We start from the raw sequence: 15771 nt of genomic DNA, 5'->3' as shown, positions 1-15771 counted from the left end.
TCATGGATCATGTTTTTGGCATAATACCTAAAAAAGCATCAGAAACCCAAGATTCTCTAGGTTTTCTCCTATGTTATATTCTAGGAGGTTTATAGTTTCGCATCTTATGTTTAGATACGTGATCCACTAGAGTTGATTTCTGTGAAGGATGTTAGGTCTGTGCCTAGATTCTCGTTTGTTTTCTTTGCCAATGCTGTTCCAGCACCATTTGTTGAAAAGACCATCTTTGCTTCATTGTGTTGCCTTCACTCATTTGTCAAAGATCAGTAGATTTGTGAGTCTACTTCTAGGTACTCTATTCTGTTCCCCTGATCTATTTGTCTATTCTTTTGCCAATACCACATGGTCATAATTACTGTGGCTTTATAGTAATTGTTGAAGTCAGGTAGTTTCAGTCCTCCCAATTTTGTTTTTCTCCTTCAATATTGTGTTTGCTATTTTGTGTCTTTTGCTTCTCCATATAAACTTTTTTTTTTTTTCCTTTTTTTTTCCATATAAACTTTAAAATCAGCTTGTCATATTCATAAAATAACTTCCTGGGATTTTGATTGGGATGGCATTTGAATCTATAGATCAATTTGGGAAGAACTGACATCTTGACACTGAGTCTCCTATCCATAATTATGGATTATCTTTCCATTAATTTTTTCTTTGATTTTGTTCATCAGAATATTGTGGTTTTCCTCATAAAGATCTTGTACATATCTTTTTTAGATTTATGCCTTAATTTTTTGGATACTAATGTAAATTACATTGTTTTTAATTTCCAATTCCACTCATTCACTGTTGGTATATAGGAATTGGTTTCTTCTTTCTTTCTTTCTTTCTTTCTTTCTTTCTTTCTTTCTTTCTTCTTTTTATTTTATTTTATTTATTTATTTATTTTTTTTTTTTTTGAGAGAGAGAGAGAGAGGGAGCATGTGTGCATGTTGTGGGGCAGAAGGGGCAAAGGGAGAGGAAGAGAGAGAATCTTAAGTAGGCTCCAAGCCTAGTGTGGAGCCTGATGCAGGGCTCAACTCACAATACTGAGATCATGACCTGAGCTGAAATTAAGAGTTGGACAGCTAACCAGCTGAGCCAACTAGGTGCCCTGGAGCTGATTTCAGTTTGATAGCAAGGAGAGATGGCTTTATTGAGAATATGTAGGTTGAAGTGAGATTTGAAGGATAAGTAGAAGTTAACCAGTGGACTTTTAGAGGAAAAGAACATGGGAGAATAAATAAATGCTAGAGTGCAGGGAGTAAGGAAATTTAGAGTGATGTGCCCACAGAGGCAAGGGAGGGAACCATATGCAGGTGCTTAATAAGTATTGTTTTTATATTATCAGACTTCTATTTTGAAAGGATTAGGATGGCTCTTGAATGAAGAATATACTACAAATGAGTTAAGATGAGGGCTGTATACCCCAGGCCATTAGAAAGCTATTAAGAAGTAAACTCCATAGGTCTTGGTAATGTAATGGACATAGAATGATGCTCAAGAGAGGACCTGAGTGTAGTGAGGTTCCTTGTCTTAGGCAACTAATTCTGCAAATGGTCTTATCATTTACTAAAGATACAAAACACAAGAGAATTTCAGCCTGGGACACCAAGATTTTGAGGCCCCACAAAGAATTTCAAGCAACTGGTAAAGTAAGTATTTGAATTTCTAATTCTGAAGGTCAGAGAAGTGACCTGGACTATAGATGTCAGTCATTGATATATAAATGTTAACTGAGGTCCTGAGACTAGATAAAAGCAAGAATATGGATAAAAAAGAGAAAATAGTCTTTAGGTCTCTAAGATTTAATGGCAGAAAGAAGGGAAAAGAGCTTATTTCATTTACACCCATTAACAATTGAATTGTCCCCCCACCTTTCAAATGCTGATCCTTCTCGTGTGTTATGATTTCCATTCCTTCTATGGTCCTTTTATCAATGTCCAGAATTATATTCCAGTGCCTTATTACCTCTAACAACAAAATTCCTCCTTTAAACTTTTGTCATCTCCCTCTATCCTCCTTCACAGAAAAGCTTTCTAAAATGTAAAATGGTCTGCTTTTATGGAATATTCAACTCCATTTGCCACTCAATTCTAAATACAATTATTTGACTTTTCAGTTTACCGGGACTTGTCCCGGTCCTCGTCTTTCCCCCGGACCTAGTATTCAGGGCGGACCAGCGGAGTGGACCCCCGCAGCTGCTGACCCTCTATAACCCCACGGGAGCTGCGCTTCGCTTCCGAGTCCTGTGCACAGCACCTGCCAAATACACGGTGTTTGACACAGAAGGATATGTGAAACCTCAGTCCTGCACTGACATTGTGATTCGCCACGTGGCCCCCATTCCCAGCCACTATGACGTCCAGGACCGCTTCCGCATTGAGCTGTCTGAGGAGGGAGCTGAGGGTCGAGTGGTGGGGCGCAAGGACGTCACCTCAGTTCTGAGGGCCCCAGCCTACCCACTTGAGCTCCAGGGACAGCCTGACCCAACACCCCACCCAGGGCCTCCTTCCTGGACACCACCACCCACGGCCAGACACTTCCCAGAGAACCGCCACCCACAACTGGCCACCAGCTCCTTCCTCCTCTTCCTGCTGACTGGCATAGTCTCTGTGGCCTTCCTGCTGCTCCCGCTCCAGGACGAGCTTGGCAGCCAGCTGCCTCAAATCCTGCACGTCTCTCTGGGACAGAAGTTGGTGGCAGCCTACATCTTGGGACTCCTCACCATGGTGTTCCTTCGGACCTGAGCTTCCTGCTCAACCTCCAGCCCCCTCCTAGGGCAGGGATGTGGACGTGCTCATGAGACAGCCACTGTGATGCTCATGCCTCGCCTCAATTCCTACTCCCTCTTCTTCCTGCCCATCCTCCCTCCCCTAAGGACCCAGGGATTTGTATTGTTTTGAAATTGAATAAAATAAATTTTTGAAATTAAACAGAAAAAAAAAAAGGGTTTTTGAGATTTGAGACTCCCTCAAATCTTCCTTTAACAAAGCCTGAAAAACATAATTACTAAATCAAACATTTTCAAATTCTTATTTTATTTTCTGTTTCTCTGCCCAAGTTTTATTGTTTTTAAAGATTTTATTTATTCATTTATGAAAGACACAGAGAGAGAGGCAGAGACACAGGCATAAGAAGAAGTAGGCTCCTCATGGGGAACCTGATGCGGAACTCAATCCCAGGACTCCGGGATCACGCCCGGAGCCGAAGCTCAACCACTGAGCCACCCAGGCATCCCTCTGTCCAAGTTTTAAATCTCATCTTCCCTAAAGTTTATTCTTAGTTCTATTTTTTCCTCAAAGTACCTATTTCCTCGGTGAATTTAGTAAACTCCCACCATGTGCTAATTAACTTCAAATATATATGTTTCATCTGGAGACCCCTCTCACATAGCCCAGTGTGTATTGGACATTTCTACTTGGATACTCCTAGGGTACCTCCAATTAAACATATTCAAAAAATATTTTAAAACCTCATTTTATGATCTCCCATTCTCTAAAACAACCAACACCAGATCTACAAAAATCTGCCATTTTCCTTTATTCTTTATTCTCTGTTATCCACAAACCTGCTTAGAGATCTGTTAAGTCATCTTTGATTCCTCCTGTTAACTTTCCTTGGTCACATCAATTCTACTCCTCATAGTAATCTCTTAATTCCATCTCAGGCTTATCCCAATCACACACTTAGCCAATCCATTCTTTTCTAGTGTACTCTTAGCCCAAAATATATCAAATATGATTGTTATGTTATTGCTTTACTTAAAATTTTTCAATGATTTCCCATTTCCCATTATTTTTACAAAAAACAAGAGCCACAGCTTTTAAAAAAATCAATTAGATCTTTGTCTAATTTCTCCAGTCTCTTCTTAGTACTCTGTATAAATCACAAGAACTACTTGCACAGAAGCAGTGAGAGCAGATTTATTGAAGAACAGTCTCCCCATTCTCTGTAGTGGCTTTCATCGTCTAGAATGCCCTTATCTTTTACACTTCCTTCATCACGCAGGTTAAACTTCCCCTCAAGAGAAACTTTCCCGGCTCCTCTCCTCTCTCTCAGTCCAACTTAGGTATCCTGCGTTTGTCCTCCATACTACTTACATATTATTATCCTATTTACCCACCCACCTCCCCCAACTATGAACTCAAGAAGAAAAGAGACCAAGTATTCTTTCTCCTATAACCTGAATGCTTAGCATACTCACTGGGATTTAGTATGTGCTCAATAAAATAGTTGTTACATATTAAATTATTAACATCACATCTAAACATACCCTTTTAATTCTTTCCTTCCACAAATACCTCATTTATTCCAATGTTTTATATTCAACTCAACATACTGGTAAATTCAAGTATTTGGCATTATTTGCTTTGACAGTAAAAGTTTTGTCTTTGTAAAAAAAATTAAGATAAATTAATTTATTCTATATAATGTTACATGAAAAACATATCCTCATTTCAAGAATGCCTTAGTGTGCATATAAGGCATGCTTTCTGAATTATAAAGTTGAAAAAAATTCTTCAGTTCTAGTAATAACGTGAACAAACCATCATACCATCACTTTTAGAAATTAAAGGATGAAGTAAATGGAGAGGAAACAACAGAAGATGTAGTAAAGCAGCTTATAAAAATTCAATATTAGTAGCATTTCAAATTTTTCAGAGCAGCAAAAATATCCAAGAAGTTTCCATTTGAAATTAGACTGCTTTGTCCCTTTTTGTTTTGACCTTTTTAGCCCTTATTTACTACAGGAAAAAAACTAGCACATGCCTTACAATGTGTTCACTTAAAGCGCTAAGCTGTTTTTTATGTGTTAATCTTTCTCCCCCTAAATGAGAAGTTTTATTTCTATCGGCCTAAAATGACACATTAGGTCTAAGCAGACAGTAAGCACCCAACAGCTCTTTACTGAATAATTTATATTACAAATCTATACTGAGGAAATATTCTAAACGAAAGCATCTAAACTTTGGCCAAGCTTCCCAGTTGATATACAGTTAAATAGTAAAGCCGTTCGTTTTATTTTCTTAACATTTTGCTTTAAAAACAAAACCCACCAGCCACTATCTCACAAGACTAATTGCGCTTTATCACACAGAGTCAGCCAAGAAGTCTTAACAAGTCACTGAGATCTAAAACAAATCACCGGCAAGAACGTCAGTGAGGTTGTGGATAGGTATAGTTGGAATATCATTAGGTCCCTGCCAAAACCAGTAATTTAGTAGTGCAGGCACGCTTTGGGAGTCTTTTTAAGTTCAGACATTTGTAAATCATGAAGACCTTTAAAAAAAAAAAAATCACTCCTCCAACCAGCTCATTTTTTTTTTTTTTAAGATTTTATTTATCTATTCATGAGAGACACAAAGAGAGAGGCAGAGACACAGGCAGAGGGAGAAGCAGGCTCCATGCAGGGAGCCCGACATGGGACTCGATCCCAGGTCTCCAGGATCACGCCCTGGGCCGAAGGCAGGCGCTAAACCAGAGCCACCCGGGCTCACTTTTGCGGAAACTTTTAAATCCAAAGACACAGCATAACACGTTTTTTTCCACGCATAAAATTCCTCCCTATTCTTAAAAACAAAAACAAAAAACTCTTAATTCAGACTTCACAAAACGCTGGGAAGATAAAGTACGTACACATCCAATGCCAGGTTTTTGTTTTTTTTTTTTTTTTTAGGGGGGGGGTGGGGAGGAAAGAGACCTAAAGTATTTCCTGTTATTTGCAGCTGTCTTAACAGCAAATGACAATTAAATGTGTGAACAAGGTTGTCAGAGTAACACTTGTCACTCACGCTACTGATGGAGACGCGCGCCCCAAGACTTTCCAGAACCACTAATTAAAATTAAACGAAAGCTTCTCACGGGGACTTCTTGTCGGAGAAGTACATTTTGTCATTTGCTGTTTTGAGACAGGAAACCCCAAATCGCCTGCAAGCTCGAGAGTTTTTCGTAAGGTCTAAACCCAAACCACCTGCCAGCCGCTGGCGGCGACGACCTGAGCCCAGATTTTTAAGAGTTCCAATTTCTCCAATCTAACCCGACCGCCATTCCAACAAAGAAAACAAAAACAGCCGATCAAACCAAAACCCCTAAAGAACCCAAAAACCCTGACGGTAAAGGCGGAATGGAATTTTCCATCAGAAACGGGAAGAGCAAGGGGCGAGAGATAAGTGATCTCCCCTCTCTACTAAGGAGCGGAGAAAGGTGCGCGTTCCTACCGGTAGTCACTTGGCACATCGCTCCGCTAGGCTTTTCTTTAACTCAGCGTGTAGGAAGGCACTCGAAAAGGAGAAAAACGTTTAATGATATCACCCACCTCTAGCCCCAGAGAGCCCGGGGAAACTCTCACCCCGGACTCAGGTGGGCCTTCCTCACCTGGGCCCGGCAGAAGTCCGCCGTCCCCACGCAGGGCGCACTTTTCAGCATTGCTCCTTGCGATTGGCTGACTCGGAAGCGAGCGCTCAATCCTACTGGCTACGAGCGCGCGGAGGCGGGAGCTTAGGGCCGGCTCTGATAGGCCCGCGGCTTGAGTTCCCAGAGTGCCCATTGGGCCGACGCGGGAAGCTCCAAGATGGCGGCAGCGGCGACCTGCGGCACCGGCGCTGGGAATAAGGGATGTACGGCGGCGGCGGCGGCGGCAGCCGGCAAGAACAACGTCACCAGTTTCCAGAGGAAGGGTCCTAGAGCCAGCGTCCCTGACAGCGGCTGTGCTCGACTGGTGTCCATCGCGGGCACACGACCGTCGGTGCGCAACGGACAGCTGCTGGTATCAACCGGGCTCCCAGCCCTGGACCAGCTCTTAGGTCGGTTCGGAACGGAGATTGGGCTCAACAGAGGGAGAAGTTAGGGAGGGCACCTGCCGGGGAAGGCACCCTAACCTCAGGTTTCTCCCTGACCCCCTCAGCCTGCGGACGTGAAGAGGATAGTCCGGTCAGATGGAGATGGAGGGGAGGAAGGGTTGCATGCAGACTTTCCTAGATGCTGTTACCTGCTCCCACTTCCTCCTGTGGTTCTGGCCCGCCAGCCTTTTCTAGGTTACGACAGGATCCCTACGTGGCTTTATCTTGGAAAAACCACCCAGTAAGGGGAAAGCATTAATATTTGGAGACGGTCTGGCCTTCCACTCCAGGATGCCCTCCTGGTCCCTGATGGCATCCTTCTGCCAACCCCAGGTAGCTCACAGCTCATGCTTTCGCCTAATCTACAAAAGTTTGTATCATTGTTGAGAGATGGGCTTGGTTAGAAAATGCTGGGAAGGGAAAAAAAAAAAAAAAGAAAAAAAAAAGGTAACTTCCCGTCTTTCACCGCCAGGCTGCTTATCTCCTAGTTGTGAATCTTTAAACAAAACTCTGTCCGCTTTAAGAGAATGGATGTTAAAGACTTGACGTGTGTACAAAGTAGCTAAAGCCCGTCGTTGATACTGATGATCATTCGTAGTATCTGCGTTAACTCTATATATATTTTTGTAAGATTTTTTTTTCTCTCTCTCTATTTTGCCTCCCAGAGTTTACACTGCAAACGGCATGGTTTAAAGTCAATTCACATTTTAATTAGAAAAAGAAATTCAGTTCTTGGGCTTTCCTGTATAATCTCTGTAATTTTTCATGAGAAGCCTGCTGAAGAATAGCGAGTCTCACAACTGTTAGGTTGCAAAGATGGACCACAGCAGAGCTGCTGTGTTAACAGAGCCTGCAAATTAGTTTAATTCCTGTCAGAACGTTGCTTCATTAAAGTTGGTCTGTGTTTATATATCATAACTTCTACATAGTATGTGATATGTGTCAGTTAAGTCTTGTACACTTTCACAAAATATTACAAATGCCATTGCTTGTTCTTCTACTACCCTTGAAATTTCTCTCTATATTTTTTCCCCTTAAGGTACACTTCAGATCGATTTAGTGCAAAGGAAATTGACAAGGCAACCAACCTGTGAGGAAGAGCACAGCTTCTTGCCTTTGTTGTATCATGTTCTTAACTGGGTCCTGGTTATTCCTACACAAATTTAAGTATTTTCACTTAATTTTTTTCAAGTTTGTTGTGTGGTACTAAAAGCAAATGATCCAAAATATCTACTTAGCAAATAGTTATCTCTTTTTTTTTCCCTGGTGAACTTTACACCTGGTGTCATCCTATATTTGAATTTAAAGTTTGGAAGCTATTCCTAAGTCCTTACCTTTTTTTTCCTCCCCCTAATCCAATGGAGATATGTAACTTCATTCATTTGATCCTAAATCTCTTCGAACAAAAAGGTCACATTTCTGACATACCTTCAGTTTCTTATTAGAATAACAAAATGTGCCTAGCACAGTTCCTGGCACATAGTTGACTCTCAAATTCTTGTTTGAAAGAGAAATAACGTGTAGGAAAAACAAAAACAAAAACAAACCTGAACAAGAGATTATGAAACAGATGGGATGAGTTATGTGTTTGAGGTATAGAAACAGACCCAGATACAGTGACATGAACAGAGTCATAGAACTTGAGACAGTGTAGGGTTATCTTTAGGCTTCGAATTTCATGTTCTCACTATGCTACAGCTGTTTCAGATTTTTGAGAACTCATTTGAAGAGTTTTTAAGCATTTATTGAACCCAAGGCTGCTTTAAGTAGGTCTCTTAAAGTATTCACCAAAAAGTGAACCAAAAGTACCTTCTTTTTTTTTTTTTTTCCAAAAGTACCTTCTTAAATGTTCCTAACAGTGATATAAACTTGAACTGTAATTTAAAAATCTTCCAGATTTGCTTGCAGGGAACACTAGTATTTGTAACAAGCTGATACTAAAAATTGGTGTTGGTTAAGATAATTGAAATAGGTATCAGTTTGGGGATATTTTGAAATATGTTATGTATGTATACAGTTAATTCTCAAAGTGCACAGAAGAGGTTGTTATCATAGGAGTTAGTACATTTGAAATAATAACTATGTCCAGAAGTGTTTTAGTTGTTGTTAACTTCTTAATGACATTTTTGTATTTTTATTTTTTATTTTGTATGGCTCTGTGGAGCAAATACTTTACATTCATTCTTCATTAAAACATTATTTGGAGGTGAAATATTTGGCTGCTAATGTGTATAAACATAAATATAAATAATTCAAATTATATTGTTACTCTAAAATATTTGACTCAGATTGTGACACGCCTAATATAAACATACTGTGACAAGATATAATGATAGCAGCATGTTATATCAGAATGGTGAAACTATACTATGACATTGTGATTGTTGCCTAAATATATTCTGTGGTTGCTGTGAAACAAGTGAATATTGTATTGTCACTGCCATGCAGTACAGTGATTTTACTACTGCCCCTGTGATGTCAATGTAATTTTAAGCATAGATGCAAAATATATTTAAATATATTTTTGAATATATTATACAGGCAAATCGAATGTTGGTCATTTGAAGATATGCTAATATTTCCTTTCCTACTCCCAAGTGCTTTATGAATTTGAGAATTCCCTGTATCAGCATCTTTTAAACATGATCTAATCATATCAAATACTTTAGTTCTGACAACTTAAATTTTGTTAGACACTGATATACATTTTCTAAGTTGACCACATTGAAATTTTTCGACTTCTGAGATTTTCTAGCTCAGCTTCTCAACCCTGCTGTTCTAGGATATTTATGTTGTTATATTAAGACAGTGTATGTAAATATTTCATTTTTTTTCTTCCAGGAATTGCCAAAAAGTTTATAGTACATAGAGAATTCTGGAAGAATTTTTCCCCCTAAGGTAAAAGGTATAGCTCATCTTAGGACCATATTGTGTAACCTGAGGGAACCCTGTCCCCAGCCGTATCCTTCAGAAATGTACTTGAAGGAAGGGCGATTTCTCAGCTTTGACTGGCTCAATTATGTGCTGTTTGGAACTCACTCAATTTTGACAGTCAAGTGAATGGAAGGTAGGGATTTGGGATAAAGAATCCCCAAGGTACTCCAAAGAAATTTGATGGTAGCTGCCACTTTCAATGCTAGTCAAAAAGTAAACACTGGTGAGCTTATTTCCTTTGCTCCATTGTCTCTTAATCTAGAATGTGGGATGTAGGTTGAGTTTGTACTATATGTTAAAAATAATCCTGGTTATAATAGTTTAGCAAAGATTGCTATACATTTAAGGAAAAGGTAGCTTATTCCTTTGCTTTTCACTATGTAAAATTGTTTCATGTCATTTAATCTACAGAACCATTCTCACTGTCAATAGCTTTCCCTATTTTGTTTCCCATATTTACTCAGCTAATAGTTGTGATAATCAAGAGTTGTCAGGATGTTTCCTACATCCCAGAGAGAGAAGAAAAAGTAGACTTGTTAATGAAATAAACTGGAATTTAATTTGAGGTGTGGCGTTAATTAAGTTTAGGACATTGCTATGAACAAAGGGATATGAACTTTTTGTACCTTGTATTTTCCCTAAAATAAAATTTTATATAAAACTATTCCTTTATAGAAAGCACTAGAAAGGACTGATATAAATCACTGTTGTTTTTTCTGACTTTTATTCCTTTTCCCTTTTATTTCCTGTAATTTTGAAAAAGGAGAGTGCCTTACAAAGTAGAGTAGGGTATCACTTCTGGGTCATCAGATCCTAATATATTAATTTGACCTTGCTTACCCAAAATGTATGATTTAATTAGAGATTTGTTTTGGGAAGTGCATGGGGATTGAATTTTCTCCCTTGAATGCCATTTTCTGGGGCTCCTGGCTGGCTCAGTCGGTAGAGCACGTGACTCTTGATCTCAGGGTTGTGAGTTCAAGCTCCACATTGAGCATGGACCTACTTAAAATTTTTTTTTTTAATTTTAGAAATTATTTTCCCACTTCACATGAGTAAAACAACCCTTTCCTTAGTATTTTATTTTTTTAAAGATTTTTATTTATTTATTCATAGAGACACACACAGAGAGAGAGAGAGAGAGAGAGGCAGAGACACAGGCAGAGGGAGAAGCAGGCTCCATGCAGGGAGCCCGACGTCAGACTCAATCCCAGGTCTCCAGGATCACACCCCAGGCTGCAGGCGGCACTAAACCGCTGCGCTACAGGGGCTGCCCTCCTTAGTATTTTAAAAATCAGAAGATAATTGTCATTTAATAAGATCTTAGTTTCTGGCAATGTTTTGTATAAAATACTAGATTTTTCTAGTTTTAAGACAAAATGATGAAATTAACTACAATATCAGACTTGCAAAGAATCTTCAAGCTTTCTAACTCAATAATCTTACATGTTGATAAACTGTTCTGCCTGTATTTTAGCAAGCTGGAGATAAGTAGACTTCTTAAGATCCATAAGTAAAACCAAAAGTTTACTTGCTTAGTGACTTAAATGTATTGATGATTTCTCTAAGATCTGATTTAAAGAGGAGAAGAGGCAGTAAACAAGACCATTTTGCTCCTTATGTTTCACCACAGAGATAGAATGATCGTTTCCTTACTGTGGTGAACATTTTAATGAACTAATGGGAAAAGATAGTCTATTTTAATTGGGAACTATTAATGTGAAATCTGTGTTGCTTTTGAAATTAAATAAAATTACTAATGGATTTCTGAATTTAAAGATCTATTAAAATGAGCTTTGGTTGAATGTATCCTATCAAGATGTCCTATCATGGCTGGTTACTTAAGGTTTTTATTTTTTGACGAGGACATGGCTACAAACTTACTCAAACTTACTTATTTAAAATAGTTAGAACCTCAGTATATCAAGTGAGGACCCTTATACAGGGGTTTTAGGGAAATGTAAGATCTCATCACCCTGAAATTTGGAAGAATAGAGGAACTTGGCTGCTATATGTATGTATATATGTGCATGTCAGATCATTTTACCTCATACACACAGAATAAAACCTTGATTTTTAAAATAGTTAATAAGATGGCTTCATCTTATTTCCTATGACCAACCTTCAAAATGACCAACCTTTACTTAAGCCATCCAAATTTAATTCTAGTAAATTTACATAATAGGGCCCTAAATTTAGAAAAAAAGATAATTGACTTTTTGAGGCGAGGCCTGATAGTATATTCAGATGGCTAAGTTCATTAAAATGTCCTCATTTTATGCTGTTTAATGTTCAAATTTTTCAAACATTAGAATTTTAGTATACATAAGATTTAAAAATTTAATTGGATTATTTGAATCATTCATATAGAAAATTACTTTCTTAGTGTACTCTCATTTGTATCATGCATTGCTTAATAATTCATCAATAGGAAGTATTCTTACTAATTCTTACTATTATAGTGATCACTATTTATCAAATAATAATATATGTTTAATGATTTGTTCTAATAGAAAATAATTGCCAGAATAGTAACAGCTCTTATTGAGTACCTCTCTCTTAGAGCAAGACACTTGAGCTAAGTATCATTTCATTTAATTGGGAAACTATTCCTGGATCTGTTCTTATCCTACTATGAATGACAGTCACAAAAGTTCTTTAATTCTGTATCTTACTATTCCAGTTATTTACTATTCCAGGCCTTATATAAATTCTTAATTTGAGGCTACATGAATGTAGACCCAGGGATGTTTAGATAAGAAATCTAAATTTTTCCTATAAGAAATAGGTTAGAGGGGGAATCTCTGGGTGGCTCAGCGGTTTAGCCTTTGGCCCAGGGTGTGATCCTGGAGCCCCAGGATCGAGTCCCATGTCAGGCTCCCAGCATGGAGCCTGCTTCTCCCTCTGCCTGTGTCTCTGCCTCTCTCTCTCTCTCTTTCTATGTCTATCATGAATAAATAAATAAAATCTTAAAAAAAAAAAAAGAAATAGGTTAGAAAAGAAAACCACCTAACTTTAATAGGACCTGCTCTAGACTAGATGCTGCATAACAGATACTGTTATGTACATCTATTAGTTTGTCTTAAATATACACAGAATGGTGATTAGGCATTTAAATGTTTTTGCATGTAAGATAAAGAAATAAGGAATTGGAAAGCAATATGAAATGCTCGATGCATTAAAAAAAATAAAGTGCTCAAAATGTTTTAAAAGATTAGCAGTGGGCTATATTAGGCACAAACTAAAGTAGACATTTAGTCTAATCTTAGAGAAAATCTTTTTGCTTTGATCTTTTATGGTTGTTATCAACCAATATATATTACTTTATGTGAATCTTTTTGTTAGAACAACATTTGAAGTTATCCTGTGTAGTCTGGTATGGTGTTAAGTGCTGTAATGAAAGAACCTATCTAAATGTGAAATTAAAATATATATTTAGTCATATAACAAATCCACCCAAACATAAAAATATATAAAATACTAGTTTCTTTTTAAACTCTTCTCTCACAATTTGAAATGTTCTACTTACAGTTATAAAGTCACCAAATGTCGCATTGTTTTCTATGTTCGTGTATGTTACCAAATTTCAAACTCTTTGAAACATAACATTTATGCATATTTGCAAGGCAAAAAGTAAACCCTATTAAAGGAAATTTTCATACTATGTTTTTCTATATAGTGTTTGCCACTATAAAATTTGTTGGGGGAAAAGTTCTTTATTGGTATTCTAAGTGTTTCTTTCACAGTTTTATGCACCAAAACCAAAAAATACTGGTAGGATTTTCTTCAATTGTCCAATAATTTTGAGTAGTTTTTTTTAAATTACTTTATGTATATTTCATTCTTTGATATACATATTTTTAAAGTGAATTTGCTAGTATAATTTGTAACAATTGCAAATAGTAATACTTTTACAAATGTTGCACAAAATATTTGTACCTCAATGTCTTTTTAGTGTTGTTCTAGTTTTCTACAATTTGATTTTAAGTTGATTTTTATTGAATCACTGTTTGAGTTCTATACTTGTGATCATATCGCCATAATTCAGATACTCAAAAGAACATTTTCTGCTATTATAAAAAATATCTTTTGTGATTGTGACTTTTTTGTTTGAAATTATGAAAGTATTATTTATTTTAAATTCTAAATGTATTTTGGAGTATGTCAAATCTTTGTGTATATTATTCATAATTTAAAAAAAGAATTACTTTTAATTATCAGGGTTTTTTTTTTCCCAAGGCTTATTAAATTTAAGTGTAAATATTAAAGTGGAATTTCTATTATAATAACCTTTCCCATGTTGTACTTCTGTAGTATTCTGTTACTGTGAGCATTTAGGTCTTGGCTATTGAGTTAATTTATTAACAAGTGCTAAATATAACATTACTGGAACAGTTATGTTGAATGCTGCATGGTCCTATCACAAGAGAAAGGAGGATAGTACAGTATATTATGAAAGTAATTGTAATGTGTAGTGTGTAATTACATATAATATGTAATTATTTCATAATAGCACCTTAAGCAAAGTATTGCAAAGGTAATTAAAATGTTGTTCTCATCTGCAATTTTAAAGTTACTAAAGTAGCTGTCCTTGATAAAGCTTAACTTTTATGCTAAAGATAATGTGTATGAAACTAGATTAATTTTCTTCTTGGTTTTGTTTTATTTCCAGGTGGAGGTTTGGCCGTTGGAACAGTTCTTCTAATTGGTTAGTATAGCATACACACTTTGTTCTTCCTGTTGAGAGTTTTCTTTTGTGCATAATGATTTTATGGGTCTGCCTATTCTGACATTAAATACATAACTTTCTGTAAGAGTTAAGGTAAATTAGAAAGGAAAAGCCTAAAATTTTAATTTAAATTCAGATGTTGGGGATCCCTGGGTGGCTTAGCAGTTTGGCGCCTGCCTCCGGCCCAGGGCATGATCCTGGAGTCCTGGGATCGAATCCCGCACCAGGCTCTCTGCATGGAGCCTGCTTCTCACTCTGCCTGTGTCTCTGCCTCTCTCTCTCTCTCTCTCTCTCTCTCTCATGAATAAATAAATAAAATCTTAAAAAAAAATTCAGATGTTGATCTGAACTTGAAATAAATGAAGCAAATATATCTGAAAATATAGCTCTAGTTATTTAAAAATATTCACAGTGAATTGTTCTCCATTTCTTTTTAAAAAGGTTAAAATTAATGCCAATTGATATTTTTTTCTGGAAAAAAATCTCTATTTACAATGGGATTATAATAGGGATTAATTTGAGAATTTAATATACCAATAAGCCCATTGTGTATATATATATATATATATATATCATGTTTTTATTATTATTTTCTTCTTATTGAAAGAAAAGTAATAGACTGATAAATCATATTTTCATTCATCTTTAAGTGCCAATTGTTCTTATTTAATTATTCATACATAATCCTATTTACCTTATTGTTTAGTTTAGATCATAGGATCTGGAATTGAAATAAACAATGGCAGCTATGTAGTCAAAGTTCCCAACTAGTCATGAATCACTTTTCCATCATCCTCGACAGTATCAAACGCAATTTGAATACAGATTATGTAATTTAAAGGACTCACTACTTCACAAAACAATGCATTATCATTGAAAATGCTGGGATTTATTAGAAAGTTCTTTATTTTTTTATAAAGATTTTATTTACTTATTTGAGAGAGAGAGGGAGAAAGCATGAGTGAGGGGTGGGGAGGAGAAGCAGGCTCCCAACTGAGCAAGAAGCCCGATGAGGGACTTGATCCAGGACCCTGGGATCACAATCTGAGCCAAAGGCAGATGCCTAAGCAACTAAGCCACCCAGGCACCCTGGAAGGTTCTTCATATTAATGTTTAATCTATAAAATTTAATAGTTTTGTTGTTTCTAATTTTGTTCTTTGATATAGTACAGAATTCACTTACATACTTTTTCACATAACATTCTTAAAATATTTGAAAATATTACATTACCTCAAATCTTCTCTAAATGAAGTAGACACAGTTTCTTAAACTATGTTTTATGTGTTGTG

General features: G+C 36.8%; 2 protein-coding genes across 8 annotated transcripts in view; one reads left to right on the top strand and one right to left on the bottom strand.

The window, feature by feature from the left end:
• IMMP1L (inner mitochondrial membrane peptidase subunit 1) overlaps positions 1 to 6401 on the bottom strand; it is an 86666-nt gene extending 80265 nt beyond the window's left edge. Inside the window, exon 1 of one of the 7 annotated variants that reach the window (XM_041773470.1) lies at positions 6296 to 6401. Coding sequence is in view for 1 of the 7 variants with exons in the window: in XM_041773473.1 (XP_041629407.1) it covers positions 6198 to 6216 (19 nt within the window). In the remaining 6 variants the exon portion in view is untranslated. Of the gene's footprint in view, positions 1 to 6197 lie in introns of all 7 variants that reach the window. The other 6 variants (XM_041773475.1, XM_041773476.1, XM_041773477.1 and 3 more) reach the window with 6 other exon arrangements.
• A 138-nt stretch (positions 6402 to 6539) lies between these two features.
• Positions 6540 to 15771, top strand: part of ELP4 (elongator acetyltransferase complex subunit 4) — a 242556-nt gene continuing 233324 nt past the window's right edge. Inside the window, exons 1-2 of the mRNA XM_041722909.1 lie at positions 6540 to 6782; positions 14425 to 14460. Of these exons, the coding sequence (XP_041578843.1) occupies positions 6551 to 6782; positions 14425 to 14460 (268 nt within the window). The 5' untranslated portion in view covers positions 6540 to 6550. The remainder of the gene's footprint in view (positions 6783 to 14424; positions 14461 to 15771) is intronic.

Source organism: Vulpes lagopus, chromosome 11 (assembly GCF_018345385.1).
Source record: "Vulpes lagopus strain Blue_001 chromosome 11, ASM1834538v1, whole genome shotgun sequence".
NCBI classification, from domain to species: Eukaryota; Metazoa; Chordata; class Mammalia; order Carnivora; family Canidae; genus Vulpes; species Vulpes lagopus.
Note: the sequence above shows the minus strand (reverse complement) of the source record. Positions and strands in the feature narration are given on the sequence as shown.